General features: G+C 35.6%; 1 protein-coding gene across 7 annotated transcripts in view; it reads left to right on the top strand.

Moving 5' to 3' along the window:
• ALMS1 (ALMS1 centrosome and basal body associated protein) overlaps positions 1 to 23420 on the top strand; it is a 136101-nt gene that overhangs the window by 75760 nt on the left and 36921 nt on the right. For 6 of the 7 annotated variants that reach the window (XM_037527633.2, XM_054701731.1, XM_054701730.1 and 3 more), the window contains 3 exons: positions 13544 to 13788; positions 17028 to 17153; positions 20867 to 21037. In XM_037527633.2, coding sequence (XP_037383530.1) covers positions 13544 to 13788; positions 17028 to 17153; positions 20867 to 21037 — 542 coding nt within the window. Of the gene's footprint in view, positions 1 to 218; positions 313 to 13543; positions 13789 to 17027; positions 17154 to 20866; positions 21038 to 23420 lie in introns of those variants that run through there. The other variant, XM_037527631.2, reaches the window with a different exon arrangement.

The raw sequence follows: 23420 nt of genomic DNA on the forward strand, positions 1-23420 counted from the left end.
ACATTACTGTCATACTCCAATGTGATGCTCCATTTTATAGTGTATTGTAGCAAAGGAAATCCAGCTCAGGGATAGATGCATTAGCTTTTTACTATTAAATCCAATTTCAAGATTTTGTCAATTTGATTTTATATTAAATGCAAGTCTCTACAATATGGCTAAACATGATTACCCTGTGTATTTAATGTTTCTACCTTAATGTTTGTACCTCTTCCCAGTAGAGAACACTGGGCTTGGAAAGGAGGAAGGGAAAAATGTTTATTCAACGTGCACATGTGGTAGTCATGATGTGAGGCACTTTCCTATGTTATGTCATTTAATATTCATGTTAACAACACAAGGTAAGTGGGTGGTATCCTTTCAAACTCTCTGGTAAAGTGAGACACTGATAGTGCTTCTTGTCTCAAGTAGTTCTTTTTATAAGCAGCAGAATGGACATTCAAATGTAGTCTATTTAATCAGATCAAAGTTTGTTCACCATGTACCACTGTATCCTCAAATCTTGAAGCTTCTTTCCAGCTCTTCTACAAACTGTCATCTTGGGCAAGCCTTTTTATATCTTTGACACTCACGTGGGAGATGCTGTGAGAAGGTAGAAGAAAAATAGTTGGAATGCTGAAAGATTCCACATAGCTTTAGAAGTTAGTTATTGAGAATTGCATTGGGGGAAAAACAGAAGACCAATCTGGTTTTAGTGTTACCAATAGAGGGTATTGATACAAAAAAATACTTTTTTTTTTAATGTTAGAATTGACAAGTTTATATACAATACTTAATTTCCCAGTCATAAAATGCCAAGTTTTGGAGCTAAATTCCTTGAATGAGAAGAAATAAATATGAATTAATGGTAATGCCATTTGTTTAGAATGTACCAGACATTGTAGTGGATGCCTATGTCATTTTATACTCAATATACTTATTAGAGTTACAGATTTATAAAACCTAAGATTTGGGGAAATTAAACATTTTGCTCCAAATCACATGACCACTAAGTGTTGTATTTTTAAAAACAATTTGAGCAAGATGGGCCTTAATTCTTTCTTAAAGGTTTGATAAAATTCATTTGTAAGGTTATCTGGACACTTGGGCTTTTGTTTTTCAGAAGAATTTATTACCCTTTCACTTTCCATGCTTGTGATTTCATTTTTTAAGGAAGAAACAGATGACTTGAAAAAGAAAATCACAAGCATGGAAATTGAAAGAGTGATAAAGTCTTCTTTATACTTTGTCTTGTTGATCTGTCTACTGTTGTACATAGTGTATTAAATTTCCCTGGTATTATTGTATTGTTGTTAATACCTCTTTAGTTGTTATTGTCTTATGTGTCTCAGTGCTCCATCGTCTCATGCATAATGTGTTTATGAGTGTTATTTTCTCTTGTCTTAAACCTGTAATCATAATATAGTATCTGCCTCTCTAACTTTCTTAATTGAAGGTCTGTTTTTATCAGATTGAAGTATAGCCTTCTCTTCCCTTTCTTCTTCTTTCCCTCAACCCTCCTCCTCCTCCCCTCCCTTTCTCCCCCTTTTCTCCTCCTCCTCTCCCTCCTTTTCCTCTTCTCCCACTTCACCCTTCCCTCCCCCACCCTTCCCCTTCCTTCCCCCTCCCCTCCCACCTCACCCTTCCCTTTCCCTCTCCTCTTTTCTCCTCTCTCACTGCCATTTGCTTTGTATATAACTATCTTCCAGTCTCTTTTTAACTCTTGTCTTCGGTAAGATGTTTCTTGTAAACAGCAGAAGGCAGAAGTTTGTTTTGAAATCTTCAGTCATTCTACATCTTTTGATTGGTGAAGTTTAAAGTGATTATTGAGACATAAGTGCTAACTGCTATTTTTTAATGTTTTTGTTTTCTTAGGTTTGTCTTTTCTTTTTAATTTTTGAGGACTTTTTATGTTTTGTTTACGTTTCATTTCCATTGTCTTATATGTTATTTCTAATAATTTTTATTTGAGGGTTACTGAGGTTGGTACATGAGGGGCTATTTGCGTGATATGGTCTGTTAACTGTTCTGATGGGCCACATTGTTACTTTCCACTCCCTCCTAAGTGATTGAGGTTTCTGTTGCCTCTACATTTGTTGTTCTGTTGCTTTAGTTTGTAAACAAACTAATAAGCAATGAAAACTACATATACACATAGGCTACTCAAATTGTTTCAGTTTTAGCTATTGAAAACAGGTGCTTGGGCCTCCCCGGTGGCGCAGCAGTTGAGCGCTGGGTTGCGAAGCTGCCCGCAGCCTTAGCGGCACCGGTTCAATCCCCGGCTGCTCCCCGGCCACCGGAGGAGGGTCCCACATGGTGCGCAGACCTCTCCTGCCACCCACTGCTCCCCTCAGCAGTGTATTTCGGTCCTTCTGCCTGCTCTGCTCCCCGCTCTGGCTCTGGTGAATTCTCTCACCCTCCCGCGCTTCTGACTGTACCCAGTGCATGTATAAACAAAGCAAACAAACAAACAAATAAATAAATAACATGCCTCTATTAAAAAAAAATAATAATAAAAATAAAAAAATAAAAAAAAAAAAGAAAACAGGTGCTTTTGGCTCCTGTGCCCTGCCTCAGCCCTGTAAATAACCATTTCTCCAAAGTACTTTCGTTTCCTTAAAAAATTTTTTTAGCTTTTTTGAGATAATTGATACGTTATATAAATTTCAGATTTACAAAGTGAAGGTTTGATGCACCTCTATATTGCAAAATAATTACTGTCATAACATTAGCTAACACCTCCATCATGTCATATAATTACCATTATTTTTTTTATGGTGAGAATATTTAGGAATTGAAGCTCATAAACTATTACCATAACGCTATTCTTCAGAGCCCCAGAAATTATTCATCTTCTGAGGCGTTGTTATACATGGCCTGATTAGGCTGAATTACAGTCATTCTATAACCAATTTTTTGAGTTTTTATTATAAAAGGTTTTTGTATTTTTTTCTGCATCTTTTGAAATTTTTTTAATCTTTCATTCTACTAATATTATGTATCTAACTAACTGATTTGCACATGTCAAACCATCTTTGTATTACACATATAAATCCCACTAAATCAGGGTGCATGACTTCTTTAATGTGTTGTTGACTTTGATTTGCTAATATTTTGTGTTCTTTTCAACATTATTTTACCTATTTTAACTCATCTGCATTTCCATAAAATTTTACAATAAGCTTCTAAATTTCTTCCCAAAAAGCCTCCTGGGACTTTTTTTCAGTATTGAGTCCATAAATTCATCTTGAGAGTGATTGATTTCTTAATTATGTGGAGTCTTCACATGCATGAACATTTTTTCCTCATATTTAATGTTTCTCACTAGCATGTTTTTATTTTCAGTGTGTGCAAGTCATGGTAAATTTTGTCAAATTTATTCCTAAGTATTTTTTGTTTAGTGATATTATAGTATATATAGATATATTGTTTCCTTATATAGAGAGATATTGTTGCCAAGCCAACTTGCAAATGCTAACAAGTTAATTTCTTATTCATTTACTTTGCCTAAAAATCAAATTTGTTTTTTTCTTCCATTTTTCTAAACAGAAGTGGGATGGGATCCCAACTCAAAATTTGGTTCCTATGTTGAAACAAGAGAATTTGAGATGAAATTTATTGCTAACACAAAGGACTCCTAGGAAGAGCAAGTTGAGCAAAGGCAGGTCCAGGCTGGCTTGGGCAAAGCAGAGGGGGAGTGGTTTGGACTTAGTGTTTTAAAAGTGGAACCAGAGAAAAGATCCCTTGTGTGGGTGCCAGAAAAGGAGGCATTCATATTCAGATTTTGTTATCAGCCTATTTAGATGTGACACCAAAAGTGAGGTTGTTTTAAAAGAAGTCTGTAGTAAAACATAAAAAAATGAGTTTGGGTGTCTATTATAGTGGTGGTTGTAGAATTTACTATATGCATTTCTTAACTTATATATTATCCTTTATTGCTAGATAAATATATGTAATATTTTCTTTAGGATTTTTCTTTTTTTATATATGGGGTAACTCATCTGTAATTTTGTTTGTGAAAGTTATGTCCAATTTTGGTATAAGCAAATTTTGTGTAAGATTGGTATTCTTTATTAGATGTTTGGCATAGTTCATCAATGAGGCCATCTGGTCTGGGTTTTCTTATATATTTAGTTTCTTTATTTGATGTGACTGCAGATTTTCTTCCCCCTTTTTTTTGATGTTAGTTTTGGCAGTATTTTTCAAGAAATTTTGTGAATTTGTTTTGAGTTGTCAAAATATAGGCAGGGGCCTCCCTAGTGGCACAGGGGTTAAAGCCTCAGCACTAGCAAGCTATTGCCAGCCACTGTGGCCTGAGTTCAAGTCCTTGCCAGGGAGCTGACCCTCATGGTGCAACAGACCTCTCCTGTCTCACGGCTGCTCCCCTCAGCAGTATATTTCAATGGATCCACCTATTTTGCTCCCCACTCTGTCCTTGGTGAATCCTCTCACCCCCTGTATGTCTGGTCTACACCCCAGTTCTTGTATGTATAAATAAATCTTTAAAAAAATAAGTTATTCTGTTATCCTTTCCAGTTCTGTATCTCCAATGACTTTTTTTTTTAATATCTGATATTGGTAATTTGTATTTTCTCTTATTATTTATTCATATTTCTAAGGTTTTAATAATTGTGGTTTTGTTGAACCTCTAGCGTGTGGTTTATATTTTGTCAGTTTTATTTCTTCTTTTTTAGATTTTAATTTGATGGTCTTTTTAAAATTTTTCTGAAAATAGATACTTTTACCAGATTTTTATGTAGTTTTTCATTTTTGTGAAAAATATTTTCTCATTCATGTTATATTTGCTTCTTTGTTCCATTGGCTATATAAAGATGTGTTTCCTAATTTCTAATTAGATGGGAACTTTGTGATTGTTAATTCCACTGTGGTCATTGAAGATTATTTCCTAAATGATTTCAGTATATTAAAGTATTATAGAATTGCTTGGTGATCTGGTACATCTTTATCTTGACATTATGCGAGTGAAAGGAGTGTGTGTTCTGCAGTTGCTGAGTACTAATAGTCTGTATATATCTGGTTTAGTTGGTTAAGAATTACTTTGAATTCTTCATTTTTATTGAATTCATGTGCTTATTTAATCAACATCTGAGACTTTCTCCTGTTTTTCCTTAGTCATTTATTTGTAAGTTGTTGACCTGTTGTTCCTTCACTATATCATTTTCTATAAAAAGAACATATTCTTTCATAAAGACTAATTAATACAAAGTAAAATTCAAAATCAACAAGCAACTATAAACCAGAGACACACTGCGTGGGGGGGCCCACCAGGAGAGGAAGGATTAGGGTCAAAATAAGGGGGGGTGCAAGTGTATGGGGAATATAACCAAAATGAAAATGCATACATTGTGCAAAAATGAAAAATGATGTAAGAATTATATGAAATAAAACATTAAAAAAAAAACCATCAAGGCATAAAAGCAAACTTGTAATAAAATGACCTATTCCCAAAAAAAGAAAAAAAAAATATCAGTCATTGTCAGGGTGTTGAAGTGGTCAGGAGCTTAAATGCAAGCGTGCATGAAGGATTCTGGGGAGTCATAGATATGTTCTAAATCATGATTGCAGTGGTGGTTACACAACTGTATGCATTTATTTACACACTTAAGACAGGTCACATTGGGTTGACTTATACTTCAATAAAGATGTTATTTTTAAGTTAAAAAAAAGAACATACTCTTTCATAACCACAATAAAGCCATGAAAATAAGGAAATTAATATCAGTCCATTCCAGAAACTTTGTTTTTTTTCCAGTTGTTCCAATAAGTTTTTTTTTAATAACAAAAAGAAGCAGTTCAAAATCACTTGTTACATTTAGTTGTCATGATTCTTTCATTTTCTTCAGTTTGTAATAGTTCTGCACTCTTCCTTGACTTTCATGACCAAGCTTAAAGACCATTTACTTTTTATTTATTTATTTGTTTGTTTGTTTATACATGCACTGGGTACAGTCAGAAGCGCAGGAGGATGAGAGAATTCACCAGAGCCAGAGCAGGGAGCAGAGCAGGCAGAAGGACCGAAGTACACTACTGAGGGGAGCAGCAGGCGGCAGGAGACGTTTGCGTGCCATGTGGGACCCTCCTCTGGTGGCCGGGGAGCAGCCGGGGATCGAACCGGCACCACAGAGGCCGTGGGCAGCTTTGCAACCCAGCGCTCAACCGCTGCGCCACCGTGGAGGCCCATGGCCATTTACTTTTAGAATGTCCTTGTGTTCTGTTTCTCCATGATTAGTTTCAAGTTGGAAATTTTGGAGGAAGGGAAAGTAAGTTGTCATTATATTCTATCAGGTGTTACACAATTTTCTTTGGCCTCACTGCTGAACATTATAATTTTAATTATCTAGTAACATTGTGGCTGCTACATTCCTCTACTGGAAAGTTGCTCTTTTTTGCCTTTGTGTTAGTTATTTATGTCTGTACAATATCATACTTTTTTTTTTTTTTTTTAGAGAGAGGCACGTATTTTATTTATTTGTTTGTTTGTTTATACATGCACTGGGTACAGTCAGAAACGCGGAAGGGTGAGAGAATTCACCAGAGCCAGAGCGGGGAGCAGAGCAGGCAGAAGGACCGAAGTACACTGCTGAGGGGAGCAGCGGGCAGCAGGAGAGGTCTGCGCGCCATGTGGGACCCTCCTCCGGTGGCTGGGGAGCAGCCGGGGATCGAACCTGCACCGCAGAGGCCGCGGGCAGCTTCGCAACCCAGCGCTCAACCGCTGCGCCACCGGGGAGGCCCAATATCATACTTTCTTGTATCATACACTAGGTTATGATTTGTCACTTTTTTTTTTAAACTTTGCATTTAAAGATGCATAGACTCACAAGAGGTTACAAGAACAGTACAGAGAATTCCAGCTTACCTATTAGTAATATCTTACATAGCTGTAATATGTTATCAAAACCAGCAAATTGACATTGGCATAAAACAGTTAACAGACCTTAATCAGAGTTTATCAGTTTCTTCACGTACCCAGTTTCTTTGAATATAAATTCTTCATGATGTTTAATCACTTTGTAGATTCACCTATCACCATAATCAAGATAGAGAATTACAAAGAATGTCCTTTGTTCATACACCTCCCCCTACCCATTTTTAAGCCCCGGAAACCAGTGTTAAGCTATCCTACTGTATGGTTTTGTTACTTTGAGGCTTTATATTAATGGAATCGTACAGCACATAGCCTTTGAGATTAGCTCTTTTACCTCAGTGCAGTGACCTAGAGATATGTTTATGTTGTTCTATGTGTAAGCAGTTATTTCTTTTTATTGTTAAGTAGTATTCCGTTGAATGGATATTTCAGTTTGTTTATCATTTGCCTTTTGAAGGATATTTGGGTTATTTCTAGCTTTCGGCTATTACTAATAAAGCAGATGTGAACAATCATTTGCTTATTTTTACATGAACATAAGGTTTTTATCAACCTAGGGTTGTGGGTCTCAACCAGGGGTGGCTTTGGTCCCTCAAGGGCATTTTAACAGTATCTGAAAACATTTTTGATTAAGTAGTGAAGAGTTTGCTGTTGACATCAGGTTGCTGCTGAATATCCTAGAATACATGGGACAGTCCACAAAAGAATTATTTAAAAAAAAAATATCACTAATGCCAAGGCTGAGAAACTCTGTTCTATGATAAATGCCTAGAAGTGTGATTCTTGGTTTGGGTGCTAAATATATTGTACATAATGTTAGTGCTGTAATTTGTTTTCATGCTCAAAAATGTCACTGATTTGGTGGCCAATGACATCCCCTTCAAGCTAGCTTCTATATCCTTTTTACATGTCCTTATTATACCTTTTGAGCATTTCTTTGCTTTTTGTCATAAGATTTCCCAGGGTCATCTTAGACATTTTCTCCCCCATTTTTCCCAGGAGGCTGGTTTCTTTCAGTGGGAGGTGATATTTAGAAACCAAGATTTTAGCACTAGGTGTACACATTATACTCTTCTCAGCCCTCTCAGTGGATATATGTACATGCATAAACACATACTCATTTACGTTTATTTCTGCATCTTTCCATATAAAAAATCATAAGCTTATACCAATATTTGCATTTCTAATTGAGTTTCATTCTACATTTTCCTCTTTTTTTGTACGTATAAGTACCTTATTTCCACTATGCTTTATATATTTACTTATTTGATCAATCACCCTTTGTGTAACTAATCTCCTATCTCTCCTATCATCCTGATTCCAGCTAGGATGGCTCTCACTACTTGGATTATGAGTCTCCATTCAGATTACCTTTCATGTAGATGCCCTACTCACCCTGCTTAAGCTCGATACTCCATGCTAGATTACCCCTCAGCATATATAACCTCTCCCCAACTTGTTCTCTTATCTCTCCCTATCAGAATGCTCATCCCATTCATGTGGACACCTTTGCTACCCCACTTAGGCTCTGATGCTCCACACTAGATTACTTTCCTGTGTGGTCATCTTCCTCATCCTGCTTAGGCTTTTGCTACCTCACAATTGGGCCTCCCATCTCCTTGGGTGCCTTTATCATATTCAGGATCTGACTCAAGATGCCAGACTATTCTATATGGACACTCTCTTTTCCTTGACTCTGACATCTCAGGTAAGACTGCTTCCCTTCAGACTGTGTGGTAGATGTCCTTCCCACCCTGCGTTTTCTCTGGGTACACCCACCAAAATGATCACCCCCTAGCTCTTGGATGACCCTCTCCTCCTCCCACAGGAGATCTGACTTCCCAACCCAGATTGCCTGTCTATGAAGATATTTCCTGTACTTTCCTTCTGCTCTGCCGATCCATGTCAGGCTACCCGACTATAGAGACACCTTCCTCATCTATTTGGGCTCTTTAATTTCACATGCCAAGCTGAATCTGCTACTCCTGATCAGGTTCTGATATTGCACACCAGGCCACACCTCCACAGACATTCTCTTCCTTGCCCTTCTTGGATTCCGATAGCCCTCATTAGGCTACTCTTTTACATGGGTGGTACCCTCTTCACTTTGGCTTTGTCTTATTCTGGGTCACCCCCTATAGACGCCCAGCTTGTGTTCTGTTTTAAGATTTGATTGTTCAGGAGGGAAAGATAAAAGAAAGAGAAGAATTAGGGCCTCCCCGGTGGTGCAGCGGTTGAATGCTGGGTTGCCAAGCTGCCCGCAGCCTCTGCAGCGCCGGTTTGATCCCCGGCCACCGACGAGTGTCCCACATGGCACGCAGACCTCTCCTGCCGCGCCTGCTGATCCCCTCAGCAGTGTACTTCGGTCCTCCTGCCTGTTCTGCTCCCCGCTCTGGCTCTGGCGAATTCTCTCACCCTCCCGTGCTTCTGACTGTACCCAGTGCTTGTATAAATAAATTAAAAAAATAAATCTTTAAAAAAAAAAGAGAGAAGAATTAAAAGGCAAGAGGAGGGGAAAGAGTCGTAATAGCCTATCTTTGATTAATGTTTGATTGGTATGTCATTTTTTTAGTTCTTGTGCTTTCAGTGACCTTATTTAAACCATCTCTTGTGAATAGCATAGAGGTGGGTCTTATTTTTTATCTTTCAATTGGGATATTAAGCTCATTTTATATAATCTTTGAGATGGTTGGTTTTAACTTTTTAAACTTTAAAATTTTTGTTTTATTTTTGCTATTTACCTTTATTATGTTTTATTTAATTTTTAATTCTGCCATTTTGCTTATTCCTGTTTATCATGTTTGTCCTTCATTATTTTAATCATTTACTTTTTATTCATATTATTGGCTCTGTTGATTTGCCTCCTGTATCGGATATTATAATATTGGAGGAAATTAATATTGGGTAAAAAATTGGATGTCATATTTGATACTACATTTTTTTCTATCACTTTCAGTATTTATGCTAAAGATTATAATATACTCCCTCATCTCTACAATTAGTATTCTTCCCACTTTTTGAACGTGGTAGAGTTTCACAACAGTTTAACTCCAATTACCTGCTACTGATGTTTATGCTTTTATTGTCATACATATTCATAAATGTCCTACATATTCATAAAATGTCCACCAGAAATTGTTGATTTATTCTACTTCGTATATGTGTATATATGAACTGTATAACACATATAACACTATAACACTATATAACTATATAATACTATATAACTATATAACACATAAGCATATGTGTATAAAAAAGACATGTTTATATGTGTATGTATTTATTACACACTCACTTTAAGTGCTCTATTATTTTGGATTAGGACTGTGCTATGTTGGATTATTTTACTAAAATTTCTCTTAGTATTTCCTCAGGTCTGTTGATGATCAGTTCTCTTATATTTTATTTGCCTGTATTTGATTCTCTACATTTTAATCTACTGCCCCCATCTTTTATTCCTATTAAAGTAACAGTCATTTTAAAGTCCTTTGCTAATTCTAGTATCCCATATAAATAGAATGTATAGAATCCTTTATAAATCCATTTCTATCTGTTTTCTCTCGATTTTTACTTTTTTTCTGCCTTACAAGTTTTACTGATTGTGTGCTGGACATTGTAAATACAAAAATCACAGAGAGTGAGCATGTTATTACCATTAGCCAGAGAGGATTTGCCTGTTTCTCTGTTAATCAGATAGAGTGGTTAATTACTTCATTCATTTCAGGTATTTTACTGAGTCAGATCTCGGTTAGCGCTTTGGTTGACTCAGTCTACTTATGATTTTTCCTGATGTGTGACCTCTCTGGAGTTTTGTTTTATGCCTGACAGGTCTTTGATTCTTTGGTAATTAAATATGGTAACATAGTTCACTCTTTGAGATGTTCGAGTTCACCTCTACAGACTCTCATTCTGCACAGATTTGTAATATGGCAAATGTAAGAGAAGACCAGCTACCCATTTGTTATTTTAAACTTTCTCAGTGAAAAATTATCTCAGACGCACTCAAAAATTGCAAATGACATTACTGTTTCTCCGTTCTACCTCCTAGAAGGTGGCACTTCTGTTTTTGTATTGGGAGTCTGATAAGTCTCTAATTCCTTACCATTAAAAATTCTCTCCCTCAGACGTTAGTTATTTAGCTTCCAGCCTTATGCAAGTTCAAAATCTGACAGATACCTTGCGGATAAGACCTAATTGTTTGTTTGTCAGAGATCCCTCTGTCTAGGGACTTGGTCGTTTATTAGTGCCATAATTATGATGGAGATTTCACTTTGCTTTTCTGACTCAATTCCCCACCCTCCCATACCAACCTAACACTGGGAAATATCCTCTGGGAGAAATGAACTCGGCATTCTGCTAGATTTCTTTCCATCATACCAACCCATGGGTTCATCAAAGATCCAATGATTTTTCTTTTGCAGTGTTGTATGTGTGCTTATAACAGGCCCCTCCCAGAAGCTCCAAAATGCCCCTCTCTAGTATCTTAGTTGATACTGTTAACTATGGTTTTGTAATGTATCCCATTTTGTTTGCTTGTTGCAATAGGTGTAGTGGCTTGTGGCTATCTATTACATCCTGCCTGGAAGTGGAAGTCATCTTTAGTTTCTTTCTATGGATAATTTATATCTGTGAGAGAAATTACCTGTATGTTCTCTCTATTAATAGTTTTCCACTTAGAGTTCTTACATCTTTTGTATACTTATGACTAGATACTTGATGACTGTGTATGGCATATCTTTTTACTTTTAATTTTACCACTTTTCTGACACTGAAAAATGTGGATTTTTAGAAATTTGATATCATCTAGCAACTTTTCTAAAAACTTAATTATAATCTAGTAAGCTATCAGATTGTTTTGGGTTGTCTATGTGCCTAATATCAAATATAAAAAATGACAGAATTATTTCTTCCTTTATTATCCTTATGACTCATTTTCCTGCCCTCCTGCTAGTGCCATAAAAAATAGGCATGGTAAGAGTTGGCATTCTTATTTTGTACCTAATCTTACAGTGAGCATTCTCCATATTTCACTATAAATATGGTAGTTTTCCCTTTGTTATGAGTTTTTACTCATAATTACTGAATTTTATCAGATGCATCATCTGATTATATTGACATGGTCATATGCCTTTATTTTATTTATGTGGTGAATCACATTGATTTTTGAATGCTTACCTGTATTTCTGGAATAAATGATCTTGGTAGGATTCACACAAACATTACTTGTGTGTATTTGTTATAAAGCAAGGAAGCCCACAGAATACTCTTGTGCCCATATAACATTTGGTTTCCAATATTTTGTTTAGGATTTTTGCCCCTATATTCCTAAGAGAAAATGGCCTATTTTCTTTCTCATAATTGCCATTTTCAGTTAGTGAATAACAGATAGGGTATAATCTAGAAGTTCTTCTGTTTTTGTTATATCAATATTAATACAATATAATAAAATCCTGAATTACTCCATTTAAAAAAAAATAACATTTCTTGAACAATTTTAGATTTACAGAAAAGATGCAAACATATTATACTCCTCTCCCAGTTTTCCCTACTTTCTACATTTTACATTACCATGGTACATTTGTCAAAAATTGAGAAATCAACATTTGACATTACTGTTAGCTATTATGTGGATTTCACTATTTTTTCCATTAATGACCATTTTGTTTCAGGACCCAGTCCAATGTATCACATTCCTTTTAATGAGCTATCATGTCAATTAGTTACTAGTCTTCTCTGGATTAGACAATTCTTCATTCCTTCCTTGTTTTTCATGATTTTAGCAATGTTGAGAAGTTCTGGTTAGGTATTCTGTAGAAGATCCCTCAGTCTTGTTTTGGCTGATTTTTTTTTTTTTTTTTTTTCATGATTAAACTGGAGTTGTGGATTTTAGTAAAGAATATCACAGAAGCAAAGTATCTTCTCACATCACAGCAGAGATTATGCAATATATGTATCGTATCACTGATGAAGGGAATCAACGTCACTGGGATTGTCATGTTTGTGTTTGCCAGGTTTCTCCATTGTAAAGTTACTCTTCCTATTTCTCCTTTTTCTCTGCTGTTTGGAATGCAGCCCCTAAGTCCTGCCCATACTCAAGTGGGGTGGGAGAATTTAAACTTTACATCCTAAGGTTACAGAACATACACATATTTTTTGAAATTCCTCAGTAGGCAGGATTTGTCTCTCTTCCTATTATTTATTCAATCATTTGTTTATTCCATTCTGTTTTGATATGAATGTTTTATAATCTTAATATTTAACTGCAACCTTAAAAAACTGTTGCCCCTGCCCCAAGACAGAAACTCCTTGAAGGAAGGTGTTGGGTTTTGTTTATGTTTGTATACTCTAATTTATAGTGAACTTCTAGCAAATTTTTAAGAAGGAATGCACATATTTCACATCAACTGAAGAGTATCTTTTATACAGCTAAATTCCTTAATAGCATTCTGAATTGAAATTAAAAGCTTTTAAAATAAAATTAAGCTCATGCATAATCACAAATAAAAAGTATTTAAGAAAATGAAGTTTAACAGAAAGAACCATTTGAGATTGATGTGTCTACACAAAATACTCCTTGAAATTACTTAAATATTCCTTGAATATTTTGGAAAAAGACTATGATATTTGATAAGTCAGGGATATGACCTACTATTTCCTTTTGTCTATTTTGTTTAGACCTTCAGAGGAGATTAAGACACCGTTTTCAACCTTTTCTGGAAAATTATTGTCTGATGCAGTCACTCAGATAACAACAGAAAGTCCAGATAAAACTTTGCTTTCCTCTGAGATATTTATTAATGATACAGATCTTGCACATGCAATTCCAGAGCCTAAAACCCAGAAGATGCTCAGCAAAGTTCCCATCAAACTTGCTTCCTCATCTTCAATCCAACAGATTTCTGTTTCTCGTGGCCCAGATGGTAAGAGAATGTCATTGCATTTTAGGTCGTATTACCAACTTTTTGGTGTAATTATCTTAGAAAATTGTCACTTGTATCTTCCTTGTCAGAATTCTAATTTTTAAGTATTAAGATACATGTGATTATACACACATACACACATTATTTACATAACTATGAAGAGAATATTATTTGTTTAATCTTAATTTCTAGTGGAGTGAACACCATATATGGAACTCATTCTGCTTGGAATTGGCATACTTTCATGTCGTGATACTTGTAATATGAATGCAAGTAGATCATAAAAGCTTAAAAATGACAATTCCAATTTTAGGTGGTAGGTAAACTATTGGCATCTTGTGTTATAGTAAGTATAACTAAATAGCAAAATTCATAATAGTACAAACACAATATCAGTTTATTTATTGTTTATGACAATGACCAGGGACCCAGGTTGACAATGACCTGCTGTCTTTAAAACATGGAACTCATGATGACCTTACCTTGTATTCATTGGCACAGTTAACTGGTAGGAACAAAAAGCAATGGAGGAGTATATGTGGGAGGTTTTTATGGGCTGGGCCTGGAAGTGTCTGAAAATCACTGATTAGACATAGTTTACCTGTGTTTTCCAGGATATAGAAGAAATGGATTTTGATAAACAGCTCTAAGTCTCTGCCATAACTATATTAGAGTGTGTATACTATAGAGACAGTGATATTTCAATAGTGCTTGTGTAACCTTTAAAATTAGAGTAAGTTATTTTCTTTTTCAGACCAATAACAGCATAGTTAATGATTAAGTTTTCTTTTTCTGCCAAATGAAGGTGAAAACTTTAAATTGCTAATTTTTAAGTATTTAATGGTTGTATAAATCTATTCAAAATATATTTAATATTTTACTTATGCAAAAACTATTAACATGTAGATATAGATGGGATTTGCCTAAATGATAAGGAAAATTGTATGGTTTGGTATTTAAATAGCACTGAATTTAATTTGCATAAGTATATATATTAATATGGTTATACTTCTTATACATCTTTATTGTGAAATAAGAGTATGCCCCCAAAATTATAGTTTAATATCACAAAGAGCACCTTTATCAGTAATCTTTTACTACAGTGTTATCATATAATTAATAACCTAAAAAATCTCAGTACTTTATAACTGAAAATACTTGCTTTTCTCACTGAAAGCTTGTGGGTCAATTAGAGTTTGCCTAGCTTGTTCCAGTCTGCGGAAATGGCTTGGATTTATTCCATATGATGCAATCTGAGACCCAAGTTAATGGTACAGTAGCTACCCTGGGATATGTTGTTGTTCTGGCAGAAGCACAATTAGGGAAACATAACTGTGAAGGTGTATCTGAAATCTCTACTCACATCAAATGGATCAATCTATAAAAGGCCGTAATTTATGTTAGTAAAGGTTTTACCTTTGCTTATAGGTACTTGAGGAAAAGGATTCCTTTTAAAGGATTAATTATTTGCTTAATAATACATTATTAATATTGTGGATTCAAAAGTGCAATTTTTTTTCATATGAAAATGTTTTAAAGTACAAAAAAATAATGTTACACATATGACTATTTTCCCACTACTCTGAATTAAAATTCATTGTAATGCTATATGCTTATATATTCAATTTGAAGAAAATATTTTTACTAATATCTTTTAACATTTTTTCCCCTACCTCCATCTTTTGTATCCCCTTATTCTTTTTCCTCTCCAGCCCTTACCTTTAGGATGTTTATTGATGTCCACTGGAGTTTGAAAGTGTTTTATGTTATTGAATTTGTAAATGTCCAGTACTTGTTTTTATCTTTCTGACTTACTTTGCTGCACATGATTCTCTTACTTCCCTCCATTTTGTTTAAAATAGCTGCATTTCATACTTTCTTGTGGCTATATATTCCTCCATGTTGTGTATATACCACATCTTCTAGATCCAGCCATCTGTCAATGGACTTTTGGGCTGCTCCATATCTTAAGCTGTTGTAAATAATGCTGTTGTGAACACTGTGAAATATTTGGGTTGTTTGTTGATGGTTTCAAATTCTGTGGGTATATGCCCAAGAATGGGATTGCCAGTCAATATGTATTGCCATTTTTAGTTTTTTAAGGTAAACCTAGATAGCTCTCCATAAAGTTTGCACCAATTCACATTCTCAACAGTCTAATAGGGTTCCTTTTTCTCTTCATCCTTACCCATACTTGTTGCGATCTTTCTAATATGTCCCTTTCTCACCATATGGCCTCTTATTACAGATTTAATCTGCATCTCTCTTATTAGAAATGATAATGAACATATCTTGAATATTTATCCCTTACCAGTAATATGTTGCAATATTTTTGGAGAAGCAAATTTTATAGTTGAACTTTCTTCTTTAACCCTTTCCTATGCTTAGTATCTTTTCCAGAAGCAACCATTATTTATTACTTTGTTGCTTCTTCCCCCAAAGGCAGGCTGACCAAAGTAACCTTAGGACTATTGTATCCAAACATAAAGTAACTGATAATTCAAAAAGTCACTGACTGTCTCAGAATTCTCCATCTCTAAATGATAGCCATTCTTCTCTAGGTCCTTTGTAATTCTGCCCAGTTGTTCATTTTCTGCAACTTTTAAACTAAATGGTAAATTTAACCATTACTATCAAGCTTTATATACACTAATGGAGGAAGAAAGTTAATAAATCAGTATTTTAGCAATAATGACTACAGCAATGACCAAATAGAAGTGGAGACTATGGCACTCTTTTCTGTTGTTTAAATTATTCTCTCCTCCAAACATTATTTTGTTCTCTTGACATAAGGCAACTTCTCCCTGGCTAGACCCAGTAGTAGGGATTAACAATGACCGAGTTTGGATTCAATATAACATAATATGCTTATACTTTTAGAGTAATCTATATGCAGAATAGATTGCTAAAAATAGTGAAACCTACCCAAACCACCCCATTTAAACGTCATACTGTCTCAATTTCCCCAATACTCATAATTTCCCTTAGCAATTTCACATTGTTTCTTTCATATCCCTGATTTATTAGAATACTAGATAATTTATGTTTCTCCCCTAGAATGCTTCTCCCCTAGAATGCTACAATAGTTTTTTCTTGAAAGCATAGGTACTTTTCTGTTTAGTTCACTGATGTATTCTAAGAATTTTGAACATTGCGTGGTAATATTGAAGGTACTCAATGTTTGTTTGATGAATTAATAAGTGATTTCTTATCAGTTGTTCTCATCTTTATCTCCTTAGCCCAGCCGTCACTGTTGCCATATAAACCTTCTGGGGATACAAAGATGTACTATGTTCCCCAATTAAGCCAGATTCCTCCATCTCTGGATTCCAAATCAGACACCACCATTGAGAGCTCCCACTCAGGTATTATGCAGAAAAATTATTTAAAAAATTTTTCTTTTTCAATTTTACCTGTGCATTGGCTGGTTAATTCTGGGATGACATTGGAAAGCTCAATGCTATTTTATCTTGCAGTGAAATACGCTTTTCATGCTTCAATCTCTGGTTTGGATACATGAGTTACTTGGTCAGATGTATGACACACATTTAGGCATTTACTAAATATTTGATAAAGAAAATTCTATTGGGGGCCTTCCCTGTTGGCACAGGCAGTTGAGCATAGTGCTGTGAAGCTGTCTGTAGCCTCTGCAGCGCCCGTTTGATCCTGGCCGGGGGAATCCCACATGGCAAGGCAGACCTCTCCTGTCTCGCCACTTGCTCCCTCAGCAGTGTATTTCAGTCATTCTGCCTGTTCTGTTCCCTACTCTGTCTCTGGTGAATCCTCTCACCTTCCTGCGCATCTGGCCTGTACCCTGGTTCTTGTGTGCATGAATAAATAAATCTTTAAAAACAAAATCTTTCCTTTAAAAAAAAAAGAAAAGAAAATTCTATTGGACAGTTACTGTTTATCTGGGTTAGTAGACTCCATCTAACACAAATGTCTCTAGATTTTCTCTGTTCACACTGTCTTCAGTGTCTCAGTGATTTTCCCCCTTCATCATTGTGTGAAATGCATATAAATATACAAGTTATTATGATGAATACTTAATTGTTTTGAGCTAACAAGTTAATAAAAACATTAGGTCTTTTTGGTTTTGATTTTTAAAGGAAATACTTTACTTTGTTCACAAATAACCACTTATTACTGAGCTATGCAAAGTTGAAACAGTCTACAGTTTCTCCAACATTGACATGAAATTGGATACAGCCACTGTTCATTTCCCACTCTTACAGAGAAACTGTCAAAAATCCAGCTTTGCAAAGAAAAACCAGTGTTGAAAAGAGTATAGCAATCTCTTTGAAACTTTAAACTACCTTAGCTCTAGTAGTTTTATATAGGATATACCAGTTATCAATTATCACAGTTATTTCCCTAGAATTTTTTAATATCCTATAGTACTCTAGTGAGATCACCGTAGATAAATTGCAGATTTTGAAAACAAATAACGCCCTCTGGAAGAAATCAGTAAATGTTTCCTGTGGGGATTCAGTAAAAATACTGAGTTTATATGGTATGGTATTTGACTGATAAGGTGACATTTTGAATTGAGGAGATGCCATGGTTCAGTTTAGATGCACCTTTTTCCTTTTTCATGATTTGTCAATAGATACCTTTGTTTGTATAGAAATTGCACAGAAAGAAGTTGTCTCTTAGGCAAAATTTTTTTTAATACTATTAAGAGGGCCAAGCTAGTATCTAGTGGTAACTGAGTATAAAGCCCTTGGTATAACTACTCCTAATTTCTTATTGAAAAAGTACCACAAAAAATGCTCATAATACCAAATGTTAGGATTTATTGTTAAACCTATACTCAGAAACTACGAAGACATTTTTACTACCTGCAAGGATATGATTTTAAAAACGTGCTTAGTCTACCAGAAATAAAGCAATCTCACTTAACTGTAGATAGGAAAATCTTGATACCTCTCTCACTTTCACGTCTCTTAATTCTGAAGACAGAATGTTTGTATCAATAGAAATCTGATCAGGTGTCTTTAAGTGTCCTGTTAACCACTCACATCCCTTAGTCGTCATTCTAGTTGGAGACTAATTCTCTTCTTCGAGAAGAATCAGACAATGATGGGTGTTGGAAGGAGAAAGTGACTCATGGTGCTGCATTTTATTCTGAGAAGTATTTTCTCTGTAAATAATATACCAAAGGCATCAATAAAAGAATAAATATGGTAGCTATGTATATTTGAAATTGTAGTTAGTCACATCCTCCATTTATTAATAATCTGAGAGTGAGGGAGTTGAGAATAGAAAACTGTCTTTTCTTAGCCCATATAGCAAAGGGTGTCTTCTTCTAATTTCCACCAGAAAACATATTTAAGGCTAACCATCCTGAATGCTGGAATCTGAAGCTCACACGCCCAAGCAAGAGATACATGTTTATTGGTTCATTAGCATTTGCCCGTTCCATACATTGGTAATTGATAAGTTTACCTAAGAAGAGAATCCAGTTCTTTCTGTCCCCTTGAGTAACTCCAGCATTGAGAGAATTGCTGGAAGAAAGAATATTAAACATTTACCAGAAAGTAGTAAGCAAATAAGAGAAATTTATGCCACAGAAGCTGAGAAGAGTCCAATATAATATGTATATTTGACCTAGAGGCTTAGTAGAATCCTTGCGGTCTGTACAGAAAAACCCTTCATGACTTATATTTACATAGTACTGATAAGACTAGGATAAAGCCAGGCCTCCCCTGGTGGCGCAGGTGGTTGAGTGCAGAGCTGTGAAGCTGTCCGCAGTCTCTGCAGCGCTGGTTCAATCCCGGCTGGCCGGCAAGGGTCCCACATGGCATGGCAGACCTCTTCTGTCGTGCCCGCTGCTCCCCTCAGGAGTGTATTTCGTCAGTCTGCCTGTTCTGTTCTCCACTCTGTCTCTAGTGAACCCTCTCACCTTCCTGTGCATCTGGCCTATACTCCAGTTCTTGTATAAATAAATCTTTAAAAAAGACTGGGATAAAGTCATTTCTTACTGCCATGTACATTTTAGGTACTTAGAAAATGCGTAAAGTACAGAATCCTAGACTAGAAGAAGAAAGATAATTCTACAGTTATGACAAACCCATATGTCCAGAGATGTTCTTTTGCCTCTTGTAAGTGAGATGGACAAATTACTATTTGTAGGGTCTGTAGCAAACTAGTGTCTGTAGTAATATTAGAATGTTTTTTAAAGAAAATAAAATTTTTTCATTGGATCATTAATAATTCGTTATGTCATTTTTCTGTTCTTTTCCTCCTTGAATTATCTTCAGATTGATCTTCCTAAAATTTAGCTGATTATATTTTCCCTTTATTTTTATTTTTTTTAAAGATTTATTTATTTATACAAGTACCGGGGTACAGGCCAGGTATGCAGGAGGGTGAGAGGATTCACCAGAGACAGAGCGGGGAACAGAACAGGCAGACTAACTGAAATACACTCTTGAGGGGAGCAGCGGGCGAGGCAGGAGAGGTCTGCCGCACCATGTGGGTTGCTCCGCGGCCGGTGGAGATCAAACTGGCATTGCAGAGGCTGCGGACAGCTTCACAGTGCTGTGCTCAACCACCTGCGCCACCAGGGAGGCTCTATTTTCCCTCTATTAAAAAATCTTTAATGATCTTGACTTAACGTACAATAAAATTTATACTCTTTAACTTGGAATTGCATTCCTTGCTAAATTTTGTCTCTGATAGTTACTTAGCACTATCTCTTACCACTCTCTTGAATATATTCTATAATCCAGCCTGACCATGACAGTGTCTATTCTCATATACTCTTTGTTTTCCTACCTCCTTTACTTTGCTGTTACTTCTGCCTACAGTATGTTTCTTCCTGTCTGAATTTTCCAAGGGTACAATCTGTTTTCTCCTTCCTCTGACAACCTTCCTGAGTTAGAAGTTTATCTTCCTATGTCATCTCTCATATCATCTGCTTATTTTGTTTTGTTGCAATTTATTGTACACATCAAGTTTCAGTCTTGATGGACATCTTCTGATAACCCTACAACAGATAGAGGTAAAGTTTTGCTGTTGTTCGATTTTACATGTATATTTCTGTTCATTGTACCAATTCCCCATTTTTCTGTAGGATCCAATGATGCCGTTGCTCCAGACTTTCCTGCTCAGGTGCTAGGCACACGGGATGATGACCTGGCAGTCACTGTTAACATTAAACATAAAGAGGGGATCTATAGCAAGCGGGCAGTGAGCAAGGCAGCCTTATCAGTGAGGAAAAACCCCTTTCAGAAAGATAATACAGGTAAACTGTTTTGACTTTGTGTATTTTGTGACTTTCCTGTTGATCCTAAATGAGAATATTGCCTAGTCTTTATCTTTTTTCTGCTTTGTTATCCAAGTTTTTCTCTCACCTATTGGGTATATACAAGAAGTTAAAATATTTATAAAATCTTTTAAATTGTACCACGAAATTTTAAAAAATTAAAAAATATTTCACTATGGAAATGAAATAGGTTGCAACTTTTTAAAAGGAAATAATATATATTCAAGTGTGTTTTGAAGACTAAAGTCCATAGAAAATCTTGATTAATTGCTTTATGAATTTATCTGTCATACTGCAAACGAATATCTCATAGGTTAGATTCTGCAGGAAAGCATATAACTCATTGTGTTTATTTATTTCTTTGCTGTCAACATTTAAAAATAAGACTTTGGGCTCTGGAAAAATCAGACTATCTGGTTGTACTCAGTTAGCATTTATTTCCCCATGACAGTAATCAACTGCCCCTGATGTGTGATTGTCCTTTATAAGGAAGGCATACATTCTGTTTGTTTCAGTCTCTGAAATTCTCAAAACAAATTTGTCCATTCATCTACCTTATCTCTCTGATCATTATGTATATTTACATTTTAACCTTATCCCATATATGACCCCTTTTTTTATAAAAATTTTTAGTCTTTTGGTATTCATTTGATGTTTTCCTTTGTATCACTGACATTTTTATATATGATAGTATTTATGATGTGAAAATTCCATAGAAAATTCTATATGCGTAATTGCCTGTTTCATTTTGTTGCATTTACCGTTTTTTTTTTTATTTCTGTAACTAGGTATTAGTCAAATAGGTGCTACTAATCCTAGGGCAGTTTTCAAACTGTTACCTCTATGTGCCAGTTTCTGCATTGTGTCACTAATTTCATGTGATGACAGTAATATCTTCAGGAGGAAAATGACTACGAAAGACTACGAAGTTAAGACTAATTAAAGACTACTAACTAAAAGTTATCTTCTAAATAACTTTGTTGCACTCAAAAGTTTTTTGTAATCTGCTTGTAAATAAATTTTGCAATGAGCAAAAAGAAGCACATTTATCAGCTAATGCTAAGGTTGCCAAGTAAATATGAAGGAAAATTTTTTACAAAATGTAGTTCACAGAGGGAAAACCCCCATGTGCTAGGGAATCCCTTACAGCTTGTTACTTGCTATATACTAGTGACAATTTGATGACATAGGTGAACTCTCTGTCAGACACTTGAGAAGGAAGTTAATATGGAAAAATGGGAAGGGAACAAACTGATAGACTAAGGTAACTTCAATAGAAGTCTGCACAAAGAACTCACCAGATATCTCCTCCCCAGGCTGCATTTGGTATGGGTGGTGTGTTTGAAATAAAGTTGGGCTTTGTTAATTGACACAGTTTCATAACCTCCCTCCTATTATGGAGGTCCACTGGTACTGTGCATCTACTTCCAAATCCTAAAGAAGAGCTTCCTCTTGGCTTATTTTATGACTCTGCAATAATTTCACTGTGAGAGGATTAAGAATAGAAGGGAGGGCCTCCCCGGTGGCGCAGCAGTTGAACTCTGGGCTGGGAAGCTGCCCACAGCCTCTGCAGCGCCAGTTCTATTCTTGGCCGGCCGGTGAGGGTCCCACATGGCACGCAGACCTCTCCTGCTGTGCCCGCTGCTCCCCTGAGCAGTGTTTTTCGTCAGTCTGCCTGTTCTGTTCCCCGCTCTGGCTCTAGTGAATTCTCTCACCCTCCTGCGCTTCTGACTATACCCAGTGCTTGTATAAATAAATAAATAAATCTTTAAAAAAGAAAAAAGAATAGAAGGGAGAATTCCTGTCTGGGGAAATTAAATAGTAACCTGTGTTTTAATATCTAAGAGCCCTTAAAATATATAAGAAATAAAAATATTTAGGATTAGAATGTAAGATAAGAAAATCTTAAAAAATAAAACATGAGAATACAGGAAAAATTGCTCCAAATTTTGTTCAACATCAAAAAACAGGTGTTGTATCAAGACAATAGAAAAGATAAAAATTAAGGAGTCAAAGGATTACTATGGAACATATCCCAAAATTGAAGGATATGAATTTTCTTATTACAAGGAATGATCACATATATGGAAAATCCACACTGAGTCACATGATCTTGAAATTTCAAAACCTTGGAACAAAAGATTCTAAAAGCTTCCGAATAGAAAACACAAGTCACATATAAATAAGTGAAAATCAGTTTTATCATCAGATTTTTCAAAAGCAATAGATGGAGCTAGAAACCAAAGGATTAATGCCTTAAAATTTTGAGGGAAAATTATTTCACTAAAACAAGGGAGTAGGGCCTCCCCTGGTAGCGCAGCGGTTGAGCCCTGGGCTGCGAAGCTGCCTGCAGCCTCTGCCC

This window comes from Talpa occidentalis, unplaced genomic scaffold (genome assembly GCF_014898055.3).
Source record: "Talpa occidentalis isolate TD23 unplaced genomic scaffold, MPIMG_talOcc4v2.1 talOcc4.5, whole genome shotgun sequence".
Taxonomy (NCBI): Eukaryota; Metazoa; Chordata; class Mammalia; order Eulipotyphla; family Talpidae; genus Talpa; species Talpa occidentalis.